The sequence below is a fragment of the Vespa mandarinia genome, chromosome 17 (assembly GCF_050613455.1).
Source record: "Vespa mandarinia isolate Hongniang chromosome 17, ASM5061345v1, whole genome shotgun sequence".
Classification (NCBI taxonomy): Eukaryota; Metazoa; Arthropoda; class Insecta; order Hymenoptera; family Vespidae; genus Vespa; species Vespa mandarinia.
In genome coordinates this window covers 4,154,794-4,179,748 of record NC_140826.1, presented here as the reverse complement: position 1 = coordinate 4,179,748, position 24,955 = coordinate 4,154,794, and the positions used below count along the sequence as shown (strand labels likewise).

General features: G+C 32.5%; 1 protein-coding gene and 1 long non-coding RNA gene across 6 annotated transcripts in view; one reads left to right on the top strand and one right to left on the bottom strand.

Annotated features, from left to right (window-relative positions):
• bdg (sodium-dependent transporter bedraggled) overlaps nucleotides 1-24,955 on the bottom strand; it is a 39,325-nt gene that overhangs the window by 6,638 nt on the left and 7,732 nt on the right. For all 4 annotated transcript variants that reach the window (XM_085662335.1, XM_085662336.1, XM_085662334.1 and 1 more), the window contains exon 3: nucleotides 21,735-22,844. In XM_085662335.1, the coding sequence (XP_085518461.1) occupies nucleotides 21,735-22,844 (1,110 nt within the window). The remainder of the gene's footprint in view (nucleotides 1-21,734; nucleotides 22,845-24,955) is intronic.
• Nucleotides 4,680-24,955, top strand: part of LOC118443461 (uncharacterized) — a 31,037-nt gene continuing 10,761 nt past the window's right edge. Inside the window, exon 1 of one of the 2 annotated variants that reach the window (XR_014983167.1) lies at nucleotides 4,680-4,931. This is a non-coding gene — a long non-coding RNA (uncharacterized LOC118443461). The remainder of the gene's footprint in view (nucleotides 4,932-24,955) is intronic. The other variant, XR_014983168.1, reaches the window with a different exon arrangement.

Genomic DNA, 24,955 nt, shown 5'->3' with positions numbered 1-24,955 from the left:
TTCAAAGAGACACACCTTGGATGATCATGCTGTATAATAACAATATATAAGATTGAGGATCACAACATCTGTACCGTTATGGAGGGAATAGAAAGGTAAAATAGAAGACCAAGAGAGAGAGAGAGAGAGAGAGAGAGAGAGAGAGAAAGAGAGAGTAACATAACTTCTCTTATTCTCTCGGTTCCACCTTAAAGCACAAACCGACCTTGTTTTGCATGAGAAACACGGAAATTCAGTCTTCGTGGTCTGCGTATTACACGAGCTTCGTCGTGATCGCAACGTGACATATCCCGACGATGATCATTGAATTATTCATTGTGCGAATGATAATATTTGACGAATGTTGAAGATAACAACGACTTAAAAAAAAAAAAAAAAAAAAAAAAAAAAAAAAAAAGAAAAAACAAAAAAAGAAAGCAATAAAAAAAAAAGAGAACAGAATAAAAAGGAAACGACAAAATATACCGCAACGAAAAATATATCTGACAGAAGAACAAACATGTCGAAAGTATAAAAACATTTTTAATGAACTAAAGGCGAATAGATCAATGATCTAAACTTTTTGTACGCTGATCACGTGACTCTTCGTTAATTTTTATCACGCATTCTCGTAAAATCCTATAACTACGAAATACGTGATAAAACTTTATATGCACTGTGGTAATAGTTATTTTGTATGATAAACATTAATGTATCTCGTCTTTCACCCTTTTTTTTTCTTTTTTTTTTCGTATTCTTCGTTGTTTTCTTTCTCATGACGATGAAAATGTCGAAACGCCGTGACACTGAAAAGAGTTTTCTTCAAATGTCACGTAGAAGTCATCAGATACGTAGTTATTACTTTCGCTTGCGTGATGCAATTAATTTATTTCTATGTATCGTTGATTCATGCTAGTTTTGATTAGGCTGATATATACTCGCAAAGAAAAATGTACTTTATCGATCGTGTGACTTTTTTAATTAATTCTGAAACAATACCTTTTAAGAGATCTTCATTTTCGAGTTCTCAAAATATCATAGGACAACCTAGAGAGTAACGAGTTTATCGATTAATCGATAAACTAGCCACCTCTAATGACCATCGGGCAGCCCTCCACACCTAATCTCACTTTACGATTAGAAACACGCGAGTGTAACGTGGGTTTCTCTCTATCGTCAATCATTAAATCTTGATTACAAAAATAAAAAAAAAAAAGGAGAGAGAAGGGAGAATGCTTCTTCTCTAGAAATCATAAAATATATTTGTTTTCGGTAAACTACGATATTTGCCTGAGGTCAAAGTAAATTTGAAATATTTATTAAATACATAGATAATATCTAGCACGTTTTGATTTTACATTTAGTTAACCTGGAATCGTGCGATATTCTGTTCGCAATATATTCCATGACACAGTAAAACGGAAATACTAATAACACATTGCCGTTTTTACAATTGTACACCGATGAAATATCGTTTTTTATGCATTATCATTTACTATCTATCGTGATTTATCTACTTCAAGGTTCGAACCAATGTTGAATGAAGAAAAAAACGACAACAAAAAATAAAAAATAAAAAAAAAAAAAAAAGAAAAACAAAAAGAAAAAACCACGAGAATAATATCGATTCGAAAAATTTTAATTTGGATTTGTGAGTTCCTCGAAAAACTCTTCCCGAATGATAATAATTTAAAAATAACGATTATTCAATATTAATTGCTCAAGAATATAACTTAAAACATTTGACATTTTCTCAGATTTCATAGAATGATGTAAAGAAGCAAATAACGCTATGTCCCGTGACGCTAACTCAACAACGTGTTCCTTCGATCGATGATGTATTCATTACGAAGAGATTTCATCCGGAAAAGAAGTCGCGGACTTATGCATTCGAACAATAAAAACCCTCTTCTTCTCTCTGCCTATATTATTTCGAGCAGCTACCTAACTTACGTATTGATATAATTTCTCTTCGTTCCGTTAATAAAACGATTCACCATTGTTCCCATGTCTCCATGTCAATATTTATCGGTAAAGAAATCATTGAACAATTATTCTTCCACGCTTGAAAAATATTGATAAACGTTTTTTTTTTTTATGATTTAAAAAATTTTTTCTTTTTCTTTTTATTTTATTTTTTATTTATTTTTGTGTTTCTTTTTCTTTTTTCTTTTTTGTTTTTTACAAACATCACCTTGAAAATAAACTCATTGTATAGTCAACTCATAAACGTAGTTTTGCAGATGTAACAAATATGAATTACAATTTATGATCTTGTACGTTCGAACGGTGAGGAAAAAAAAGAAAAAGAAAAAAAAATTTGTCGATTAGATCGAACGCTCATTCATTCAAGAATCAATCCTATCGAAGGCTAATTTATAAACAAAGTTTAGGCGATATAATAACTGTATATATATATATATATATATATATATATATATATATATATATATATATATCTTTGGACGCCTCTCTAAATTCTAAAGAAGTCAATCGAATGAAACCATCGTCTTACGTTCACGTTCTCCACGATTACCAGATCCGGCAACCTTGATCCGCATTCGTGAATATCCTATAAGGATTTCTTTCTTTCCAACAACTTCCAAGACAGTTGATATTCTCGAATAATACTATTAATCCATTAACTTAATACTTGAATATTAAAACTAATAAAATTATTAAAAATTTTATAGATCTTTGTTATTCAATGTATTCTCGATTTATATCGAAGAAAATTCTACAGATTTTCTAGAACGTTATAAGAATTCACGATTAAAACAGAAATATAAAGTTAAATTTAATCGTATAAATAAATTATTCAGGAATCATTTTTTATATAATCTTTGACATTTATAAATCAAAAGGATTAATTCCTCTTCATCAACTTCTTCCTCAAAAGATAAAAGAAGATGTATTCGTATGTTAAATAGAAACGATACTAAAACTGATCACATATAAATATAATCAATTACGTGATCGCGTTAAGTTAAGATCGAAACAAAGATCTATGTCTGTCTTATACTACTCGTTACTTCTCTCATAATTCTTTTTATCTTTTCTTTTATCTCATAATTCTACTTACGTATATTTACTTTTTTGCATATCAAAGAGCTTTTACATTCTTTCGTATACGTCATCGCAAAGAAAATTACAAGTCCAAGTACGAAATTAAATGAGATATTGTACATGTTTCTAACGTGTTGTAATTTTTTTTTTCTTATTCCTTTCTCTCTCTCTCTCTCTCTCTCTCTCTCTCTCTCTCTCTCTCTCTCTCTCTGTCTCTCTCTTTCTCTTAATAATCATCTCATCTTAATAATTTCTTTAAACAACGTTTGATGTTTACGTTGAGTACAATCAAACTACTATTAGTACTACTATTATGTATACTTTATAATATTTTTTAATGATCACGTTTATCACGTTGGATTAAAGTTCCTTTGAGAAATTTTAATATATATATATATATATATACACATATATATACAAATGTTATTAGGATCATTAGGATCATGAAGAAAAAAATATCGTTTCTTTTTCCCTGTTAATAAATTATACCTGATTCGATGTCTACGTTGACTGCAATAAAAGTACTGCTGACAGATCACAGGATCGTGGTTCATTCTTAACACATGTCACGATGTCTTTAATGTCAATGACCCTTGTCTACCGCAATCTCTATCAATCCTTTTCTTATTATCTTCTCTCATAGATATCTTCTCTCGAAACTGTTTTTTCTTTATTCTTTTTTTCTTTTTCTTTCTTTTTCTTTTCTTCTTTTAAGTTTTCATCGTAGATGAACAATCGGATGAGATGTGATGAGATGGGATGGAATGGGATGGGATGGGATGGGATGGGATGGGATATGGTAGTTCAAAACGTTCGAAATAAACCGTTCCTTTTTCCTCGTCGTTCCACGAAGTCGATTTTAACGAGACACGAGACACAAGATGACAACAATCGAATTTCGAAATCGCTTGTTTCCTCCGAGTTATACTTTCGAAAGAGAGTCACTTTTGCAGCTTCGTTTGTCTCCCAGTCTTCTATTGTCTTTTCGAATACGAAGTAACCAACACATGTTGGTTCATTGTTGCACCCACACCCATCGCCATTCCTTTAGTATCTTTATTTTGCGCACGCACTTTTTTCCTTTTTTTTTCTCCCCTTTTTTTCTTTCTTTTCCTTCTCTCTCCCTCCCTCCCACTCTTCTCTCTCTCTCTCTCTCTCTCTCTCTCTCTTTCTCTCTATGTAATTTTTCTCTTGGCAAATACCAACTCACAGTTCTACTCTCTTGTGATGTTCGATACAAACTGAAGGACTCTTATTCTTCCGACGTAAATGTAAACAAGAAAATCGTAAGAGTGACACGAATAATCAGAATAATCACGCTCATGTGATATTTTTTTTGACGCACATACACACGTACACGTAACTCACAACAGACGTTAATTACAGGTTTAACAAATGAATAAAATAACGAAAAAAAAGACGATCGATCATAATTCACGTTATTGCTGAAAAAGAAAAGAAAAAAAAAAAAAAAAAAAAAAAAAAGAAAGAAAAAAGAAGAAGAAAAAGAAGAAGAGAAAAAAAGTAGATAAATCTTGTTTTTTTTTTTTTTCTTTTCGATTAAAAAGGAAATGAAAAAGATAAAAATCCGATTGAATTATCTTTTACGAAATGAGTTTTCCTTATCTGCGAAGAGTTTCTTCAAATCGCGTGAAACGCTTTGAGTTTCTTCCTTTAGTCGAATAGAACGTTGGAAGTAGAAAGCACGTGGCTGGTCGATGTCGCGATCGATTTTGCGGTCGACTCGAGGCGACGAGCAAGACGACGATCGGTGTGGCAAGAGAACGAGTCGAACCAGATAGCCACCAATGAAGAAACTTCACTATTAGAAATATATATCCTAGTATATATTCGTGTATCCGTCTGCTCAGTGTCTATGTATGTATGTAAGTATATATATATATATATGTATGTATGTTGCTTTAAGGCTCGATCCTTGAAAATATTCCTTCCTCGCTTATTAGACCCGTCACGAGAAGCTACACCTCGCACTTAATTCTTCTGCAATGCAGGACTCTAAAATTACCCCTTTTCCTCTAGAGGATCGTTATCACTGCTCCGATTCCTTTCACAATTTCAAATAAGAAAACTCTCTTCTTCGTGACTTGCAATACATTTTATTCTTCTATTCGCATCGAAGAAAAATGATTGTATTCATCGGTAAGATATGTGTCTATAGTTAAGTGAGCATACGCATCCCTTTCTATTAAAGTAAAGAGTGAAGTAAAGTAAAAAATGTGTCAAGATCAGCAAGAAGAGAACGAAGATATATGTAAATATATATATATTCCTCCTTTACGCAATGTTTTCTTTATCAATCGTGTATACGCATTCGTACATACGCATATAATTAAACAATTAATTCTTGCGTAAATTCGACGAAAATCTTCGTCTAAAATGTCATCCACAATTCACAATCTTTACGTTTTCTTCGCTTCATTTGTATAACTCGTTTTCTTTGTTACTCGAGTATTAGCCGATTTCGAAATCGATCTTCTTATTTTTTTTTTTTTTCTTTTTTTTTATTGAAAAGTATCTACGTGAAATATTATATATCTATCCGTACAGAACAACGGAGAAAACCTTCGAATTAGTTTGATGAAAGTCTTGGCAACATTAAAGTGAAGGGGTCTCGTACGATTTAATATCAAACTCTGTGAGAAGTTCTTTTTTCGTGACAATCTTTTTTTCCTTTATTTTTGTTTTCTTTTTCTCCTTTTTTATTTTTTTATTTTTTATTTTTTTTTTTATTTTTTTTTTTTTTTTTGTTAAATAACCTTTTACAAGAAAACAACCGTACGCGATTTTTAACTTTGTCAAAAACAACTCCGACTACGATGAGTTGTGTTCGAGCGAACCTTGAAGACTCCCGATCGTTGATGCCAGCCACGGCTTGGTATACCGCATATTTCTCTCTCTCTCTCTCTCTCTCTCTTTCTCTCCCTCTCCCTGTCCTTGTTTCTCTTTGTCTCTTTTCCCTCTCTTCCTCTTTTTCTATCTACCTCTACAATCTACATCATATAGCGTACCATCGTGTATGAACGTTGTGCATAACTGTACACCGCTACATCACGCGATTCAAGTACATTTCGATTCGAACACGTGCGTTATCACGTGTGTCCATGCGTGATAATTCTGTAAAGAAACGAAAGAAAAAAAAGGAAATATTAATAAACTGGACGATCGTCCAATTCGAGATTTGTAGAAATTCATTCTTTGATCTATTTTTGTCTTTTTTTTTCTTCTTCTTTTTTAAATTATAAAATCGACTAAGTTTCATTAATGACGACCAAGCAAAACTAATTATCTTCTTTATCTTATATATATATATATATATATATATATATATATATATATATATGTGTGTGTGTGTGTGTGTGTTAATAAATTCAACGAATGTATAATATAAGAAAAAAAAAATTAGGAGAAAGGATAATTACTTTGGCTTAAATTAAAGATAATAAACGCATTAAGAAAATTAATAATAATTCTATACGAAGAATTTCTCTCGAAAGGGTTTTCCTTCTTAAATCAGATAAAATAATTTTTTTTTTGGCAAATGAATTGAATCATTCTTATTTTGCAATAGTTTGAATAGTTATTTCACCATTCTAGAAAATAACGTCGTTTAGGAAGAATACAAGGTAATTCATCACAAGGATAGCTCATGATACTGAAAGAGTCTATGCGAAGGTTACATTTAATTGATCGTTTCTCACATTGACCATGTGTTACTATATCGATCACGAATGTATATATATATATATATATATATATATATATATATATATTATCGTGGCAGTAATTATAAAAATGGTACAAGATCAGGACAGGTTTTAAAAATAATTGGATTCATCACTTATTTGGAATTATATCGATCTACGTAATGATATCCATGGAATTATTACAAATATATATAGGTATATACTTATATTGAATGAATCATATAAAACTGAAAATGTGAATATCATGGTTATATCTCCGGATAAAAATATACATTTCAGCGTAAAGATAAATCAAGGTAAATTTAAAAGGTTTTAAATAATTTCAGTTGTGATTACTGTAAAAGAAAATTATTTATATATATATATATATAATTTGGGGATATTATCATAACAATCAGCTGATATAGACATCGAACTAAACAAAATCCTTAAATAATATCATAGTAGAATCTTTCCTTGGAGTTCAGTCTAGTGTAATGCAGCGAAAAAAAAAAATATATATATATATAGAAAGAGAGAGAAAAAAAATCGAAGGCAAGCAAGAAGCAGAAAAAAAAAGGAAAAAAAGAGAGCCACGTAATGTTTTATTCAAAGTCATGACTAAGAACAGAAATTTAAGGGTTGTGAATTCGTGTCGGCGGTCACGTTTGCACTAGCTTACTAAGAAACACGTATACTCGTACATACACACACGCATGCACGTAGAGGTTTTGTTAAATATCATATAAATTTTTTAATTCCTTTAATCTCGATTAGTCGAGAAACATTTAAAAAAATTTCTTTCCTCCTTTTTCCTTGAGTACGTGCAAACGACACGTATCATCGTCTGATTTTCTCGAGAGTATCCGTTTAGCTCGCGGGAAGGACACTTCTTATGTTTTGCAACTATAAGAAATAATGGTAGCTTAATACCTAACATTCGATTAAAAAAAAGAAACGCGAGATAGAAAGAGAGAGATAGAGAGAGAGAGAGAGAGAGAGAGAGAGAGAGAGAGAGAGAGAGAGAGAGAGATAAAAATAAAAATCTATGCAGAATCTTCGTGATTAATCTTCCATGTGATTATGAAAATGATGTAATCAAATAAAGTTGCAGATAAATATTTCATCTCAAAATTTCTTATTCGATTTTTTTTATCCAATTCGCAGATTACTTGTCCTCGAAGCAATATGTAAAGAAAAAAAAAGAAAAAAAAGAAAAGAAAGAAAAAAAAAGATCTTAAAAACGTTTTCAAACCATAAAATTACATGCCGATCTTTCGATGATAAAACGTCTTAAAAATTAGTATCGATTCTGTATAATACTAAATAAAATAATATAGATATAATTATAAATTACTTAATCGAGAGAAAATAAATAAAGCTAAGATTATATACATATATTTATATATAAAGAGAGAGAGAGAGAGACGAGATTCGATCTGTTACGATGTTCTCTCTACGATGACTTGGTTGCTACTAATGCGAAATAAAAAATAAAATTAAATTAATCTGCAGTAAGAAGAAAGGAGAAATAAAAGAGAACGGGGTCATGTTCCCCTCCGCTATGATTCCCGTAAGTCGTTGTTTATCTCTTAATATTCTTCACTATTTCACGTTAGTATATATATCTCTCCTTAAGTCATCGATAATCATGAACACCGAGTAAATTGCGATTTCTCTCTCTATCTTGAAATACACCAGTTGAAGTAGAGAACAAATATTTGATAATTTGATATCGTGAAACTTTATTAAGAACATTTTCAAAAATACCGTTCGATCGAACTATAAATTCTCAAAGAGAAAGAGAGAGAGAATTTCTCTTTTTGAAACTATCCAAAGAGATTTAAATAAATATTATTCGAAGAAATTTAATTAAAATAAATCTTTTAGAATCTCTTTCTCTCTCTCTCGCTCTCTCTCTCTCTCTCTCTCTGTCTCTTTCTCTCTCTCTTTTTCGAATTTTCAAAGCGATGATTTTATTATTTTCTCATTTAAACGAAATGATCGGTGCAGCAGTACTGCAGCTAATGTATCAGGATAGCAGATAGAAGCTGGAGGCGAACGAGGTTTGCCGCCTGATGCAACCAATGCACCGGTGCAAGTGCATCGCGAACTTTATTTATAGACTCTCTACGCGCGACTCGCTCGATTCCCTTTGTGTCCGAAAACGTACGGGTGAAAAAAATAAAAGAGAAGAGCTGGTACTAACTAACTGTATCGATCGCCAAGCTAATTGTATTTTTTACTTGATCAGAGGTAGATATGAACGAGGAAAATGAAAATGTATATTTTTAAATCGATTTTTGATCGAAGAAATTTCATTTGAAAATATTTTCTTTTATTTTTTTTTCTTTTTAGTATCACGAAGGAAAATATTTCGTAATTAAAAAGAAGAAGAAGGAAAAAAGAACTATGATCTTTCAAGTATGTGATCGAACACTAGTAATAAAAAAAAAAAAAAAAAAAAAGATTGATGAAAGAAAAATATTTTAATCGCAAGAAGAAAGAATAAATATAATTATAACAAATTAAGTACCTTCTCAAGGATGTGAAGTACCGTAGATATCATCCTACGAAATCATTTGCTCTATGACGACGAATAACGAACTGTCAACGGTAAGCCAAGGAATCCGTTATGCACTAACAGTTGCTAGACACGAATCTACCAAGTTATTGTACAAAGGTCATAATTTAAATTTAATCTTTCTTTTCTTTTTTCTTTTTAATTTAATTTTTAATGTTTTTAACGTCTAAATGTCTTCATTATTATTTATATGAATTTAAATCCAGTCAAGATCAAATCTCAATGTCCTTGTTTAAAGATAAATCATTGAACAATCCTTTCGTAACACTATAATAAAATTTGCTTATTCGTGCATAAATCCTATGTAATTGATATACCGTATAATTTCATTTTACATATACATCATTGTATAGAAATCTGAGTGGCCGAAGGTGACACGATGATCATTTAGTTATTGTTTTTTAATCGTCAGCACGTAGTATTGTAAACCAAGATAACGATGTTATGTTAATGAGAATGCGAAAGATAGAAAAAGAGAGAAAAAGAGTGAGAGAGAGAGAGAGAGAGAGAGAGAAAGAGAGACTATATGTAATTCATGTAACACGATAATTATGAGAATGAATGAAAGACGAGTCAACGTGAAATCGATTTCGAACGGACAATTACATAATTTATCGGATCTCTTTTTTAAAATTAAACAAAAAACAAAGGAAGGAATTTTTTAATGTATTTATTAATGTATCTCGATAAAGGAAAATCATCGATATTGAATAAACGAGTTGGACTATTCGGTTTAATGAACTTTTAACTTTCTGAATCGAACGAACTCACGAACGTGTCATATCTATGGCGTGGTAAAAGTGATTATGGCAGACTACACATAATACGTAATAGTAGTTACATGTTAGCCAAGCGAGGAAGAAGTTAAGTTGCTTCTACTCGAGAAGACTAATTACAGAAAAGGGGGAAGGTTCGGTTCATTCGCATGATATACCTACTACCTACATACATTAGATCTATTCCGATCGGTTACGACGTGTTCTCGCATTGCTACCAACCACCAAAGAAATATCCATCATGAGGTTGCAATAGAAATAATAAATCAACTAAGCTATCCAGTAAATGGAGCTGAAAACCGCGATAGACATACCTAGTTGATATTTGATATATATATTTATATATATATATATATATATATATATATATATATATATTCGATCATTGGTTCACACTGGTAACATTAACACCTTCTATGAAATCGAAAGCTATCTGATCGAAATGTCGATCTTATTTAATAAAAAAATTTTTTTAATAAAAAAAAAAAAAAAATAAAAGAAAAAAAAGAGGAAAAAAAAAGAGAAATGACCATAACTACAATTAAAAAGAACCGGTAAACACCGGTAAAACGTAGCAAAGTGCATACTATATTTACCAGAGAGGTATTAATACGTTATGGTCTATAAATGACCAGTAAAGCGTGTTAAAAAAAAAAAAAAATAAAAGAAGAAGTATATCATCGTCGCGTCATAGATTAACGAACTATTAATGGAATTATACCGAAGATAAAGATATCCGGTGTCTTTGTAATTTTCTTTTAACACGCCTTTAACGCAATTAAAAGAAAAAAGAGAGAGAAAGAGGAACAAAAAGAAAATAAAGACGACAAGCTCTGTTATTATTTAACACCGTTACCGATGATAATTTATGGAGGTTGGTCCGTGTCCATATGATTTCTGGATAAATTCATATTTGAAAGAGAAAGAGAGAGAGAGATATATATATATGGAAGAAGAGAAGAAAGAGTAAGAGGATGGATCATATTACACAATAGGAGGACGCACTATTCGCGAAAGGGTAATAATTATTCGCTCGAGCGAACGAGACAATCGGTACAATCTCGTACTTGCAAATAATGGACGTTAATTACGATCGATGCTATGACTCGTGACTTTGTTTTAACTTACAGCATGAGTAATTAATCCTAGTTTTTTTTTTCCTTTTTTTTTTTCTTTCTTTTTATCAAAATCACTTGTTCCACGTAAAAATTCGAAGATGTTTTTTTTTTGTTTTGTTTTGTTTTTTTTATTTTTTTTTTTTTTATGCCAAAAATTCATACAACAATAAATTAATTTTATATTTGTGACATAGAGCTCAAATCTATTCGCTTTTGTGTACCATATCGATTTTCGTAAGGTAATTTACATAGAGTCATTGATCGACCTTGAGAATAATTCCAATGTGAAAATCACGTAGATAAGAGGAAGGTTAGACTTTGAATTAACAAAATCGGTTTCCGGTTCGACGTCAAGAGAAAGAATAAAAAAGAATATGTTAATAGGATATCAAAGTATTATATCTTTCTTTTATTCTTATTATATCTCTCTGTTATATAATCTATATTAATTATCGTTTAAAAAGAAAAAAGAAGGAAGAAAAAGAAAAGAAGAAAGAGTCTACATTGTATCTGTATCGAAAGATTTTAACGATTAGAAACCGAAGATTGTTTTGTTCTTCCGTTCGTTCTAATTTCGCCACGGAAGAGTTTCTACTTTCCATCGGTATTCAAAATGTTTATTTATGAAGGACTATGCTAACGCGTCTGTTTCGTACTCGTTAGTTAAGAATTTTTTTTTTCATCTTCTCTGTACGATCAAAACACATATGTATAAGCGATAATAAGATAAGCTTTATAATAATTACGGTCTCATTAAATTCTCGTCGATACGTTTAAAATCGATTTACAAAAAGTCCCACGTAAATATTAAGCAATTAAAATTAAATGAGGTGCGGCTCTCAAGGAATAAATCTACGACCTTCTACAATATCTCTTGTCGACTAATTTACAAAGATAAAAGAGGAAAAAAAAAAAAAGAAAAAGAAAAAAAAAGAAAAAAAAAAAGAAAAAAGAAGAAACCGATCGAGATTTAACGAGCTATCTGCACATACAAAGCTGACATAACTCAAGAGGAAAATTTCAAATCGATCATTTAAGAAAAGCAGAAAGTACGATTTCTATTCAGAAACGGAATGGATAATAAATAAATAAATAAATAAATAAATAAATAAATAAATAAATAAATAAATAAATAAATTTGAGCTGAGAAAGATTGTGATAGAGATTAAAAAAAAAAAAAAAAAGATAAGGAAAAGAAACAAGTAAATGTATTATAACGCAATTGTCGTTTTCTATGGGATTCATGATTTCAATGTGAACACGTTCGTATAACAATAAATGCTAAATTATGTAAAAAAGATGTGCTAAGTATTATATCATCGTCCTGGAAGGCGCGATGTCATTCATACGATTTTAACGGTACACTCCTGATTATATACTCGCGAGGCAAGCCTCTTAATAGGATTTACGGACGCGGAAAGCACTGCTATTCTCCCTCTCTTTCTCTCTACTTCTCTCTCTCTCTCTCTCTCTCTCTTCCTCTCTTTCTCTTTTTCTTTTCAGTATTGCGATCTTGATTTAATTCTCTTTTATACTCTCGCCCCCTGCACGCAAGGAGACATCGAGGTCTGAATTTACATTGGTGACTCGTAGTCGTATTACAAACAAGTTTTTGCAACGTTCGAAAACATCTTTTCTCTTTCATCCTTTTTTCCTTCTTCCTTCTTTCTTTCTTTGTTTGTCAAGATATTATCTTTGTAATTGCAATTGGAAATTGAAAAGGCATCGACATGGAAAAAAAAAAATAATAATAATAATAAATAAAAGCAGAACAGAAAGGAAACGAAAAGAAAAATTAATGACAGACAAAATAGTTAAAGGTCGTATAAAATTATGTTATCTCAATCGACCAGATCGATCGTACTCCTCTATTATTAAATATATATTCTTATATCTTTTCTTATTTATCATTGTCAATCATAATTTCTCCTTTTCTTTCACTCTCTGATATAATCAAACCAGTTATGAACTAACTCATGTAATATCGAGAATCGTGCGTAAAAAGGTGAACCGAAGCCATGCAGTTTGATTAATCTAAACGAAAGAAATTGAGAGAGAGAGAGAGAGAGAGAGAGAGAGAAAGAGAAAGAGAGAGAGTGATTCTGTTGAACATAACTATCTTTTCAATTTCGACGAAAAAGATCACTCTTTCTGTGTTGAAATTCTCTGGCAAGTTAAGTTACACCATATAATTTTGATGCATTCGAATGAAAAATTATATTGAGACAGGAGATTGTGGAAAAGACACTTTCTGCCTGAAAATTAACGTCGTGAACGATTTCACGGATCATTCGATACGGTAGATGGATGAACAAATTGAGTGAATAAGTTGCAAAGGAAAGATACAATAAAAGAAAAAAAAAAAAAAAAAAATGAAGGAAAAAACAAGGAAAAAAAACAGGATGAAGATATTTGAAATGATTATGTTAGGCAATAATGAGATTTTAACGACGTTAAGAAGTATTAAGAAGTATTAAAGTAGAAAATGATTATCCAATTAAATTTTTATATCTATACATTGTTCGTCCTTGAATAGGATTCATTCTCAGGACTTATAATCCTGAGATATGCATAATTTGACTTCAAGGTATGCATTCCATATAGTTTTTATTAGCTAAACGAAATAGGAGCAAAAGGGATCGAGAAAAAGATTTGTTGGTTTTGCCGTTGTCGCGTTAGAGAAGCAATTGACTACCTGCCGTATAACCGGCTTTAACTGTCTACCATCAAAGGCGATGCAGCAGCTGCTGCTGCTGCTGCTGCTGTTGCTGTTGCTTTTGCTATTGCTGCTTCCATTCCAGAGAGAATCCTGAAGAGTCAACTCTGAAATTCAAGAGAGAGAGAGAGAGAGAGAGAGAGAGAGAGAGAGAGAGAGAGAGAGAGAGAAAGAGAAAGATGTAGATACAAGAAAAACCTTAAAGTGAAAATTTCTAACGAAAGCATTAGACAAATCTGGAAATACTTTTCCTTTTCTATTTCGCGTATACGTACATATTATTACTTATTAATAACGATAATAATCGTAATGATTTCTATCGTACAAAATTTCTTTTTAATGATGATGATAATAATAAAACGAGAAAAAAAAATTTTACGGGTCAATGTTTTTGAAATAATAATTTCTGACAAACGTCAAAATGTTACAGACGAATTTGGGACGATCGAATGCGAATAATCATTTCTGTCCGACTATCTTAATTGGCTCGTAACATTTTACCTACTTTCGGAGACGTTTAGTTGCTACTATATATGAATTCTCCGTTACAAATGTTCTGACAGTTATTGATGCGTGGGTAGATAGACAGATACATAGATATATTCTATGTATCCTTCGAAATATGTTTCGTGAAAGGAAGGGAACCATCGGACTTGCCTAGAATTCTACATGCCTACATTTAACTTATACATATACTCGTATAAAGTATACGTGACGTTACATATGATTCATCATCTGAAGGGCGATGCAATTAAATGAATTAATATCGAAGATAAAAATTAATACGATCGATTATTGAAAATGACTGTTGTTGATTGATTAACAAGGAAAGACATTGCTCGAGTTATTTGTTCTTTTTATTTATTTATCTTTCTTTTTTGTTTTTTGTTTTTTTTTTTGTAACTTTCATTTGTGTAGATTTATATTATAGTAAAAAAGGAAAGAAAACTAAAAGGGGAAAAAAAACAAAAAACAAAAAAAAAACAAAAATAAAATAAGATTAAATGAGTCAACATCCTTTTACGTCAAAATCGAAGTTTAGATACGTTCTATTTATCTTGAAAGTTATAAAAATGTTTCGAATAGTTATTTTCAACGGGAAACATATTTTTTTAATATTCTCATATGTATTAGTTAAACTCGATAAAAATGAAATTTGACAAAGGAATCCAATAATATATTTATCATTATTATTATTATCATTATTATTATTATTATTATTATTATTATTATTATTATTATTATTATTATTATTATTATCATCATCATCATTATCATCATCATCATTATCGTGTATATGTACGTATGTTTTTCCTGAAGTTCCTGTTAAGAGAAACTTAGCCGTGATTATTCGAAAAAGAAATTTGGAAAAATTCTTGGCGAAAGTCTCACGGAGGAGACAGACTAGGGAACGAGCGAGACAAGAAGGCGGAGAACCGGTTATTCGCCTGCGAGAACCTTACAGACCACCGACGTTACCGATTCCTTTTCGTATATAATATATATTTGTGTATATATATATATATATACCTACACCTACTATGATAAACGATCTATCCTACAAGTGAATCGTTTTACAATTGGAAATGGTTTGCTGCTTGAAAATTTCCATTGTTCCTTAGGAAGAATTCACGAACCGATTGTATCTAAATTTACATAAGGGTCTCATTACTTATTATTCAAAAAGTTCAAATAGTATGGAAAAGTTTGACCTCTTAATCCGAAAAGATTTTCGTTGGTTCTCAATTCATTCGTTGGGAACAATTATGAATTATCACAATTCTCGTCGTTCATTTCGCGATAAAAAAAATATAATTAATTCGTACGAAATTTTGTTGTATTATTCGTTCGTATCATTTGCAAAGAAAAAAAAAAAGAAAAAAAAAAAAGAAAAAGAAAGAAAGAAAAGAAAAAATTTATTCCATATTTTGTCCAAGGTTAAACGATTAATATCGATCGATTGAAATGATCGATAATTATTTTGACAACATTTCTATGATCGACGTAAGATATAATAAATACATTCTTTAAGCGTAATTTAAATTCCATACTTGGGGATTAGAATTATAGTGTTGTTTCTTTCTTTCTGGGCAGTTTCATAGCACGCCGACACACACTTCACCTGGGAAATAATCAATAAGAAACGTTACCACCGCGGTCAGGCGTGTATAAGCACCGCCCCGACGTGACCGTCGAGTTCGTCGCTTGGCTACACAAAGCGTGTCCACAAATCTAAAGAATGGATCGAACTTTTTCTTTTTCGTTTTTTTTTTATTTTATTTTTTCTTTCCTCCAACCCCCCCCCTCCACCTCACCCCACCCCTATCCCGCCGGAATAAAAGTGATCGAAACGCAATTGAAATTGTTTTTTATTTGTCCGCGTGAAAAATTAAAAATGTATTTTTTAAATCGTTCGACATTTAACGACTTCCGGTACTTTCGCTTCAAACGAACGATCGTAGACATCCAAGAAACGAATAAGCTGATTCATATTTGTTGAATCAGTTCATCATCGTTTCAACGAGGAGTACGTCTATTTGTGAGAAATCGTCGAAGAATTTCCGATTAGATAAGAAAATAATAAAGAAAGAATAAGGTGAACAAGTTGGAATAGGAGTATTAGAAAAGAGGGAAAGGCAATCGTGTGAAATGATCGAATTGCCTTTTCGCTTTTAGAAAGACGTTGAAATGAAATGAAATGAAATGAAATGAAATGAAATGAAATGAAACGAAATGAAACGATAAAAAAAAAAAAAAGAAAAAAGGAAAAAGAAATAAAAAAAGTAGTCAAGGTTTTCTACATTTTCTGAACTAAACACTGACCGATCTCTCCCACTCGTATTTTCGTTTTTTTAAAAGAGCGAAGTATTAGAAATCCTTGAATAAATTTTTCTATTTCTCTTAGATCCGAAAGATCTCATTGAATTCTCGTTCTAAAACGGGAAAGCTCGTTTCTTTGACACGACATATTACGTAACGTTTAAACAATCCTAATGGAAGAATAAGAATGGAACAAAAGCAGTATTGAGGATAGAAAATGTGTTGCCTAAGAGAAACGATTAGACTGGTTAAGTTCTTTGAAGGATGGAAAAGAAAAAAAGGGAAAAAGGAAAAGAAAAGAAAAAGAAAAAAGAGAGAGAGAGAAAAAAAAAAGAAGACAACTTCCACGAGAAGATCTCTTTGTAAATTGGGTGAAGAGTCAGGTGGAAATGTGCAAACGTATAAAAAAAAAAAAAAGAAAAATAAAAAAAAAAGAAAGAATACAAAAAAAAAGAAACAAAAAAGAACGAAAAGAAAACTGAATAAGCTGTGTGTGGTAAGTGCAGTGACCTCAAACGAGCATCTTTCTCTCTCTTTCTCTCTTTCTCTCTCTCTCTCTCTCTCTCTCTGTTCTCTCACTCTCACATACATACACACTACTTACACGTAGTGGTCCGGTGGGTAGCCGGTGCCATTGGCAAGAGTCATCGTCTGGAGGTTGACATACGAGCACTCTCCAAGAGGCTCAAGCGCGTGAGAATTTGAAGAAGGGGAAAAGATGGATAGAGCGAACAAAGGCACGTTCATTGTCTTACATAAAAAGTGACACCAACGCTCGTCCAAACCACCCTCTCCTTCTCCTACTCCCGTCCCCTTCTCCAATCCCCTTTCTTCCTCCCCCCATCCCCCGCCCGCCCTTTATATATATATATATATATATGTTCTATCTTATGTTATCTTCTTTATTCGACGTGTATGCTACTACTTCAACACGATTATAGAACATCGGCGTCGATGACCGGGACTTACTACACAACGATGATGTACCGTTAAAGTAACTATGTTGTTGTACCTGGTATCGCTGACCCGATGTTATGAAAGTAACCACTGACCCAAAAACGTGGTACTTATTGTGTTAGAACACCTTTTTGATCCCTTAAATGCGACTAAGATTTATGGATCAACTGATATGAGCTGGACGAAAAGTTCCTAGGGTTGGATAAAAAAAAAAAAAAAATAAAATAGAATAAAATGTTCTTAGTACTTTTTCAATTTAGAAAAATAAAAAGAAGGATCAATCTAAGAAATAATCGAAAAGAAGTAATTCGACCTGTTTTTTCTTTTTTTTTTGGATCATCCTAGGAATCTTCAATGAGACTATTTTTCTACGTTATTTTTCTCTTTTTTTTTTTTTTTGTTCTCTTCGGTACTTCTCAATTCTATCGGTGTTTTATAAATATTGTTATGTAATTTTTATATTTTCTTTTTATCTAGAAAAAAAAAAAAGAAGAAGCTGACAGAGAAAACTCAATGGTGCATTGATTAAGAAGATGGATACGTTTATTAATTATTAATTATTAAACATTCGCGGTCACGGTTGAAAGAACCACTTGTCTTTGGACTTTCTCATTTCATTCGTAAAAAGAAGGAAAAAAAAAGAAGAAAAAAAAGAATAAAACGATCTTTCGGTTAACGCGTTATATATATATATATATATATATATATATATATATATATATATATGTATGTATATATTCCGTTATTTATTATTAAAATATTTCTACCTTGAAACTTGTAAACCTTCGCGCTGCATGTTTTGATATCGTGAACGAACGGTCCTCATTAATTTATTCTCCTTTTCTTGGCAACGGAAGATCCCAAGATAGATAATTTCAATAATTTATTAAAACGACTATAAATTTCAATAATTTAATTAAAGAATATAAGAAAAATATTCTTGTGTTTTTTTTTTCTGTTTTTTTTTCTTCTTCTGCGCTGAATTATTCACGTGGACAAATTGAGAATGTCAAATGGAAAATAAATATTCTTTAGTGTCAATAACATTCTATGTATGTATTTATGTACGTCTTTTTTTAACTTTACCTAATAACGACGAGAGTACATTCATGATCGTAATAAACAAATTTACGTCTAACGCCAAATGCTCGCTAACGAGGGAAATCATCAAAAACTCAATGAAAAAAAATTATCGAAAAAGAGAAAAACGAAGGAATCGTCTTAGAGAGCGAAACGCCCTCTCGTTATGAAGATCTAAATACAAAAGAAAAAAAAAAGGAATCCAATATTTGATAATTAACATTTTAGAAATGAATCGAGAATCGATCTCGATTTATTTTGATTATATCTAATCGTAAGAATATCCTTGTCATCATTTTTCGATTGATCTTGTTCCAGGAGCAAGGTTACCGATTATGCAACAGGTGATACGGTTCATTGACGGCAAAACGATTTCTGTAAATGATCGAGATCGTTGAATCGTTTGTGAAATCGATCGATCGATCGATCGAGACAGTAAGAAATGCTTCTAGTTTCTCAGGATTCTCTGAGAAAAAAGAAAAGAAAAAAAAAAAAAACTATAATATTATGTTCCCTAAGAATAAATTCAAGAAAATTCTTACGACGATTATCAATACTGAAAATAAAAAAAAGAATGACGTTAAAACGAGAGAGAATGAGAACAAGCTGCAAGTAATGTTGGAAGAATGTAAATGTGTTTATACAATTGGTTCACAGGTAATAACTCTCTACGTATGTACGCATACGTATACACAATATAACTAAGTACATAGTTTCTTACTGCAACGATCGATCGATCGATCGAATCGATCGATCTCTTGTGTACACTTTTGAAATATGAATTTATCATGTTCTTATAATGGAGAAAATAGATGATCGTTCATTAATATTCGATCGATTGCATGTGTGACGTGGCTTATAATCGAAAATAATCGATTTCTCTTAACTAACTACTCGAATCATAGGGGAAGAAAAAAGAAAAAAGAAAAAAAAAAGAAAGAAAGGTCGTGGGTAAGAAATTAAATCGGATTTTTTATAGTTAGCAAAGTGATATTAAGAATGATTTCTAAACTGATCTGACATTTCCCACGTTCGGCAGAAATTCTCTCGTAAAATCACTACTTACTTCCGAGAGATCACGAGATAAATAATTTAACGTTGCGATCCCGGTTAAAAATACACAAACTACCACCCACTATTTGACTGAAAAACTCGCTTATGGCTTTCGCTGAAAAAGCAGAGTGAAACTCGCAATGTGAACACGATAAATTCGTTGGTGAACATGCACGCGTATAATTCTTTATGTGGGTTAAGAAGGCTAACATTATAACGTGTGCATTTATTTCGAAAAAACATTAGGATTGAATTGAATGATAGAAAAAGAAGGAAAAAAGAAATGAATAAAAAAAAAAAAAAAAAAAAAAAGAAAAAGAAAACTAAAAATAAATAAAGAAATTAATGGGACTTTTCGTGATCTTTTCTTCACGACGAATAAGGTCTTATACGATCGCAATAAACTTTGTGCCAACTTAATCAATTATTTCTAAGACAATGAGTTCCTATGAGTCTCTACACGCAAGACATATTCAGTACTATAATAAAAAGAAAAAAGAAAAGAAAAAGAAAGACAAAAAAACGTTCTCTCTGAAAGTATAAAAACTCGTCAAAAATACTCGTCCTTTCTTTCGAACGATCTAACTATTTTTCAAAAACAATGAAACACCTTGAAAAATAAGATAGATCCTTATCGAAGGATGCTATTGAAACAAAGAAAGAAAGAAAGAAAAAAAAAAGAATTCTTTCAATTTATTCGATATTTTCACTTCTACAAAGACTTTTGAAAAAGCGTACGAAGAACTTTCAACGCTGACTAAATATGTTTCTCCTTCGCTTTCACGCGCATTGTTTGCCTGTGAATTATGAATTATTGCATCAGGCTCTAAGGATCATCATCAGTGCGTGCGCGTTAAACGAAATGCTTTACGTTCCAAATCCTTCAAAGAGGATTCCATTTGTTTTCGTGTTTAAATGTCCATGGCCGAATTAGAAATTAAGTGAATCGAATTCTCTTTTAAAAGAAAAATCGAATTGAAATTCCTTTCAAGTTCCGAATGACTGGAAAATCTGATCAACGAAGCAGGACTTTGAAGAAGTGGGTTCATTGGGAAGACGTCACAGTTAAATGAAAAAGTTACTTAAAAAATATCTTCCAAAGGAGTTTCTTAACGCCCTGCCCAGTGGGTGTATCGAACGATTACGCAAAAAGAGGAGGCAATGCTTGCGAACAGTGTCAAGCTTGGATGAACAGGCGGTTACAATCAACTCGTTAACTTGATTTTCGCTTCCGGCAAATATAGCAATAAAGGTGAGGCCTCGGAAAGTTAAGAAAGATGATAAAAGGAAACAAACGAATTCGTTCGAGACAAAATGACGAACGAACGAACGAACGAAGAATTGATATACAATCGATTCTACGATCGAAACATCTTACATAAATTACAAAGATATACTCGTTCGAAGAAGTATATCGTGTCATTTAATAATAATGAACGATTATATAATTAATTCTATTTAAGATTAAAATATTCAAAGCTTTTAATTGAGGACAAGAAAAAAAACTTGGAAATCGATTTGATTTGTACATGTGTGTATGTATTCTCGAACGTTCAAAGATCACATTAATTGTGAAAACTCGTTTGACGTTAGAACGAATCTTCCTACAAAAATTCAAACGAAGGAATTCTCGCACGTACACGATTTACAACTCGTCGAGAAGGAGAAGGCGAACTATCCGCCCACATTGAGAAGGATCTTGCGAGTTGATTTCTATGATATGAAAGTAGAGAAGTGTTCTCGAAAGGAAGGTCGCTTAACGCCTTGACTTATTTCTTAAGTAGACACGTTCCTACTGTTAGAGATAAAAGTATATATACAATGTTATCGTTGATTAATTAAATAAATAAAATATATATAAGAAAAAAAATAATGAAATACCTCCTGGAGGCAGCGCGTTGCGGGCTGGTCGCCGTGCTGGCTGGTGAACCGTTGGAAGAGCTGGAGCAGGTCGTGGTTCCTGAGGAGCCGGTTGCGTCGCTTCCGGTTGTAGTAGATGCAACACTGCTCTGTCCCGAAGAAGTAGTGTCTCTAACGGCGTTCGAGGCACACCTGGATCTCGTTGAAGGCGCCGCGACGCTGGTAGGAGTGTGCGAGGTGGTAGTATTAGTTACGGCGCCGCCGTGTTGTCGTCCTGGTCGTCGCGACGTCGCGACGTTCCCACTACCACCACCACCACCAGCAACAGCACCACCACCACCACCACCACCACCACCACCAACAACAACAACAATACCACTACCGTTGGTAGAATTCGTATTAGAAATAGCAACGTTACTCGCGTTGTTCCGAACAGCTGGCGCACTGGATGGCCTTAAATGATGACCCGAAGTGCCATTCGTTTGAGCAGCCAAAATGTCAGGTGCTATCAGTGCGATGTCTGGCAACGAATTTGGCGCCGAAACGATAGCCGTTCTTCGATTGGTCGGTTCAACGTTCCGCTGTCTATGCTCGAGTGTTCCCTCTGGTAATCGCAAATGACGTAGCCGCCTCATGGAGGCGCGTACCCAAGAATTTGTAACGCGATTGTTACCGCCGTTATTATTATTTGATTCGAGTTCGTTGCTCGAATCGAAACGCAATTCCGTTTCGATATCATCGTTATTCGCACTTCCAACGAATATACCGTTGTTACTACTGTTATTATTATTATTATTGTTATTATTGTTATTTTGGCGATCAACGTTGTCCGATCGAGAAAGAGTATCTACTAAGGACTTTCCCGTCGACGCGGTGACGGACATCGCGGCACTGCGACTCGCTTCCTCGAGCCGATCCTCGGTGTCGCGCCTGCGCTCTGTCTTCTCGTTCACCGGGGACGCGTTCCTCCCCACCAACTCGAAGTGCTCATTGGCCGCTGAACCCGCGCCGTGGCCGGACGTCTCCGACGCCCGCAGGCTTTCCACTTCCTCTAACCACGACCAATCGACTTCCGAACACTCCGAGCAAGCCTCCTCCGATCTGATCGTTGATTCTTCATCCGGTGTTTTCCTATCGAACAAATAATTACTTTTAATTCTTATCTTATTCTGATTAGAAAATAATATCGTATTGTTTTCATTCGATTCGTAAAACAATTTAATATATCTACATTTTAACAGCTATGAAAAATGATCAAATTGCAAAATTTAGATTTTCTATTTATTGTTATAAATAATGTTATTTCTTCTTGTTCGATTATATCAAATGCAAACGTTATGATCAAAAAGGAGAGAAATCAGTGAACGATTGCGAAATAACGATCATCTGCATGGCACAACTCTTCCGCGTGACAACGATCGAGAACTCTGAAAGCAGAGATCGAGAAAGTCGATATGGATGCCACGACGATTATCAACCTCGAACGCGATGATATCTCGAGCGTGAAAAGAAAGGAATACGTCCTTTCGGAGGTTTTCTTCGAGGATGGATAATAATAAAAGGGACCCTTTGTTCTTAGGAGCGTGGCTATAAGCGCACGTGCCACTTCGGGAACCCCGCAGTGTTCGCCATGCGGGATCCACGCTTCTCGCGCACGAGCCCGGGCTAACACAACTTCCGGTTAACCGATGCCACGAGGGAGAGCACGATAGAAAGTCTTCGCGATTCCCGTGGGTCTTTTAATGACACGTATCCGTTGTTCCTTTTTTTTCCATCGTGACCGACGATTCTTCATAACTTTTCTTCTTTCTTCTTCTTCTTCTTCTTCTTCTTTCTTCTTCTTCTTCTTCTTCTTCTTTAATTATTCAAATGAAATAATTGATTTTTATGCTCGACATGTGAAATTTTTAAAGTTATTCTTCTATGTGTCTATGTATGTTTGTTATATTATTTTTAAATTTTAATAATTTCATGTAATTGTTATCTAATTATATTGACAAATACGTAGATTCGAATGAGTTTAAAAGTAGAAAAATTATCGTCATAAAAATGCTTAACTGAGATATATATATATATATATATAATTGGGATATATTACGTGATCAATGTGTTAACAGTAGGTATTTCAATGTTATAAATGACAATGAATAATGTAAAAGAGATCGAATGGCATACGAGAATATTTAACGTGAATAATGTTTTTTTTTAAATCGATTTGACGATCTATATAGACGTGACTGTTATTGTAAATAAAACCGTTAGACGAATATATAATCGTCTACGTTTCCTGTGTTGTAAGGTATATACATATATGCGCATGTATGACCATTAACATAGGCCAACCATGCCAGAGAGAATTCTTTTTTTTTTTCTTTCTTTCTTTCTTTCTTTCTTTCTTCATTTTATTTTCCTTATCACTGAGAACTGCCTACCCTCTTTGATAACTCGTTCTCGTTCGACGACGCCCGCAGCTGCCGTACGAATACGTCAGACAAACTAAACTCTTTTATTCGATTTTGACATTTGAAGAGAACCGACGTTTATATTTGATTATTCTTATTCAACCTTACTGATTATTTAAATACATACAATGATCTTACTTACAATAGATGCACTATACAAAGAGAAATAGTTTCGATCGAATTTAATAGATCGTCAAAATTCTTCTTTTATATATGAATGATATTTTATTTTTGTTTAGAAACTTTGAAAAGAAAAAAAGAAAAAGAAAACCCATCAATGAGATTATACTAACAAAAGTGTCATAATAGATTAGTGCAATAGGTGACATGAAAGTTAGAATTTTCCGCTTTCATGAATCATACGTAATACTCTCGTGTATGTCTCAAACGATACGAAAGCCAATCGAATTTATTTATTCCAAAAATTGTATCTATTTTTTATATATATAAATTTTTTCTTTTATTTCCTTCTTTCTATTGAAATTATTTTTATAGGCCAGATGATCATAGTTACGTACGAAGGCTCGTCTGTGAAGAAGGTTGGGAGGAGGGGAGGGGGGAGTAGCAGAACGATTTGAAATAGTTTGCACGCTCGTTAAGTCGTGCCTTGGTAAATACTTCCGGCACAAAATTATACTTTTCAGTCAACGTACTCGTCTATCTTGTACATGCGAATGTATTTCTACATTCTCACACAAAATATATTTTATTGTGCATAGTTATACACCAATAAATATTATGAATAATTTTCTTTTTTTTTTGATTTATCGTCTAAAAAAA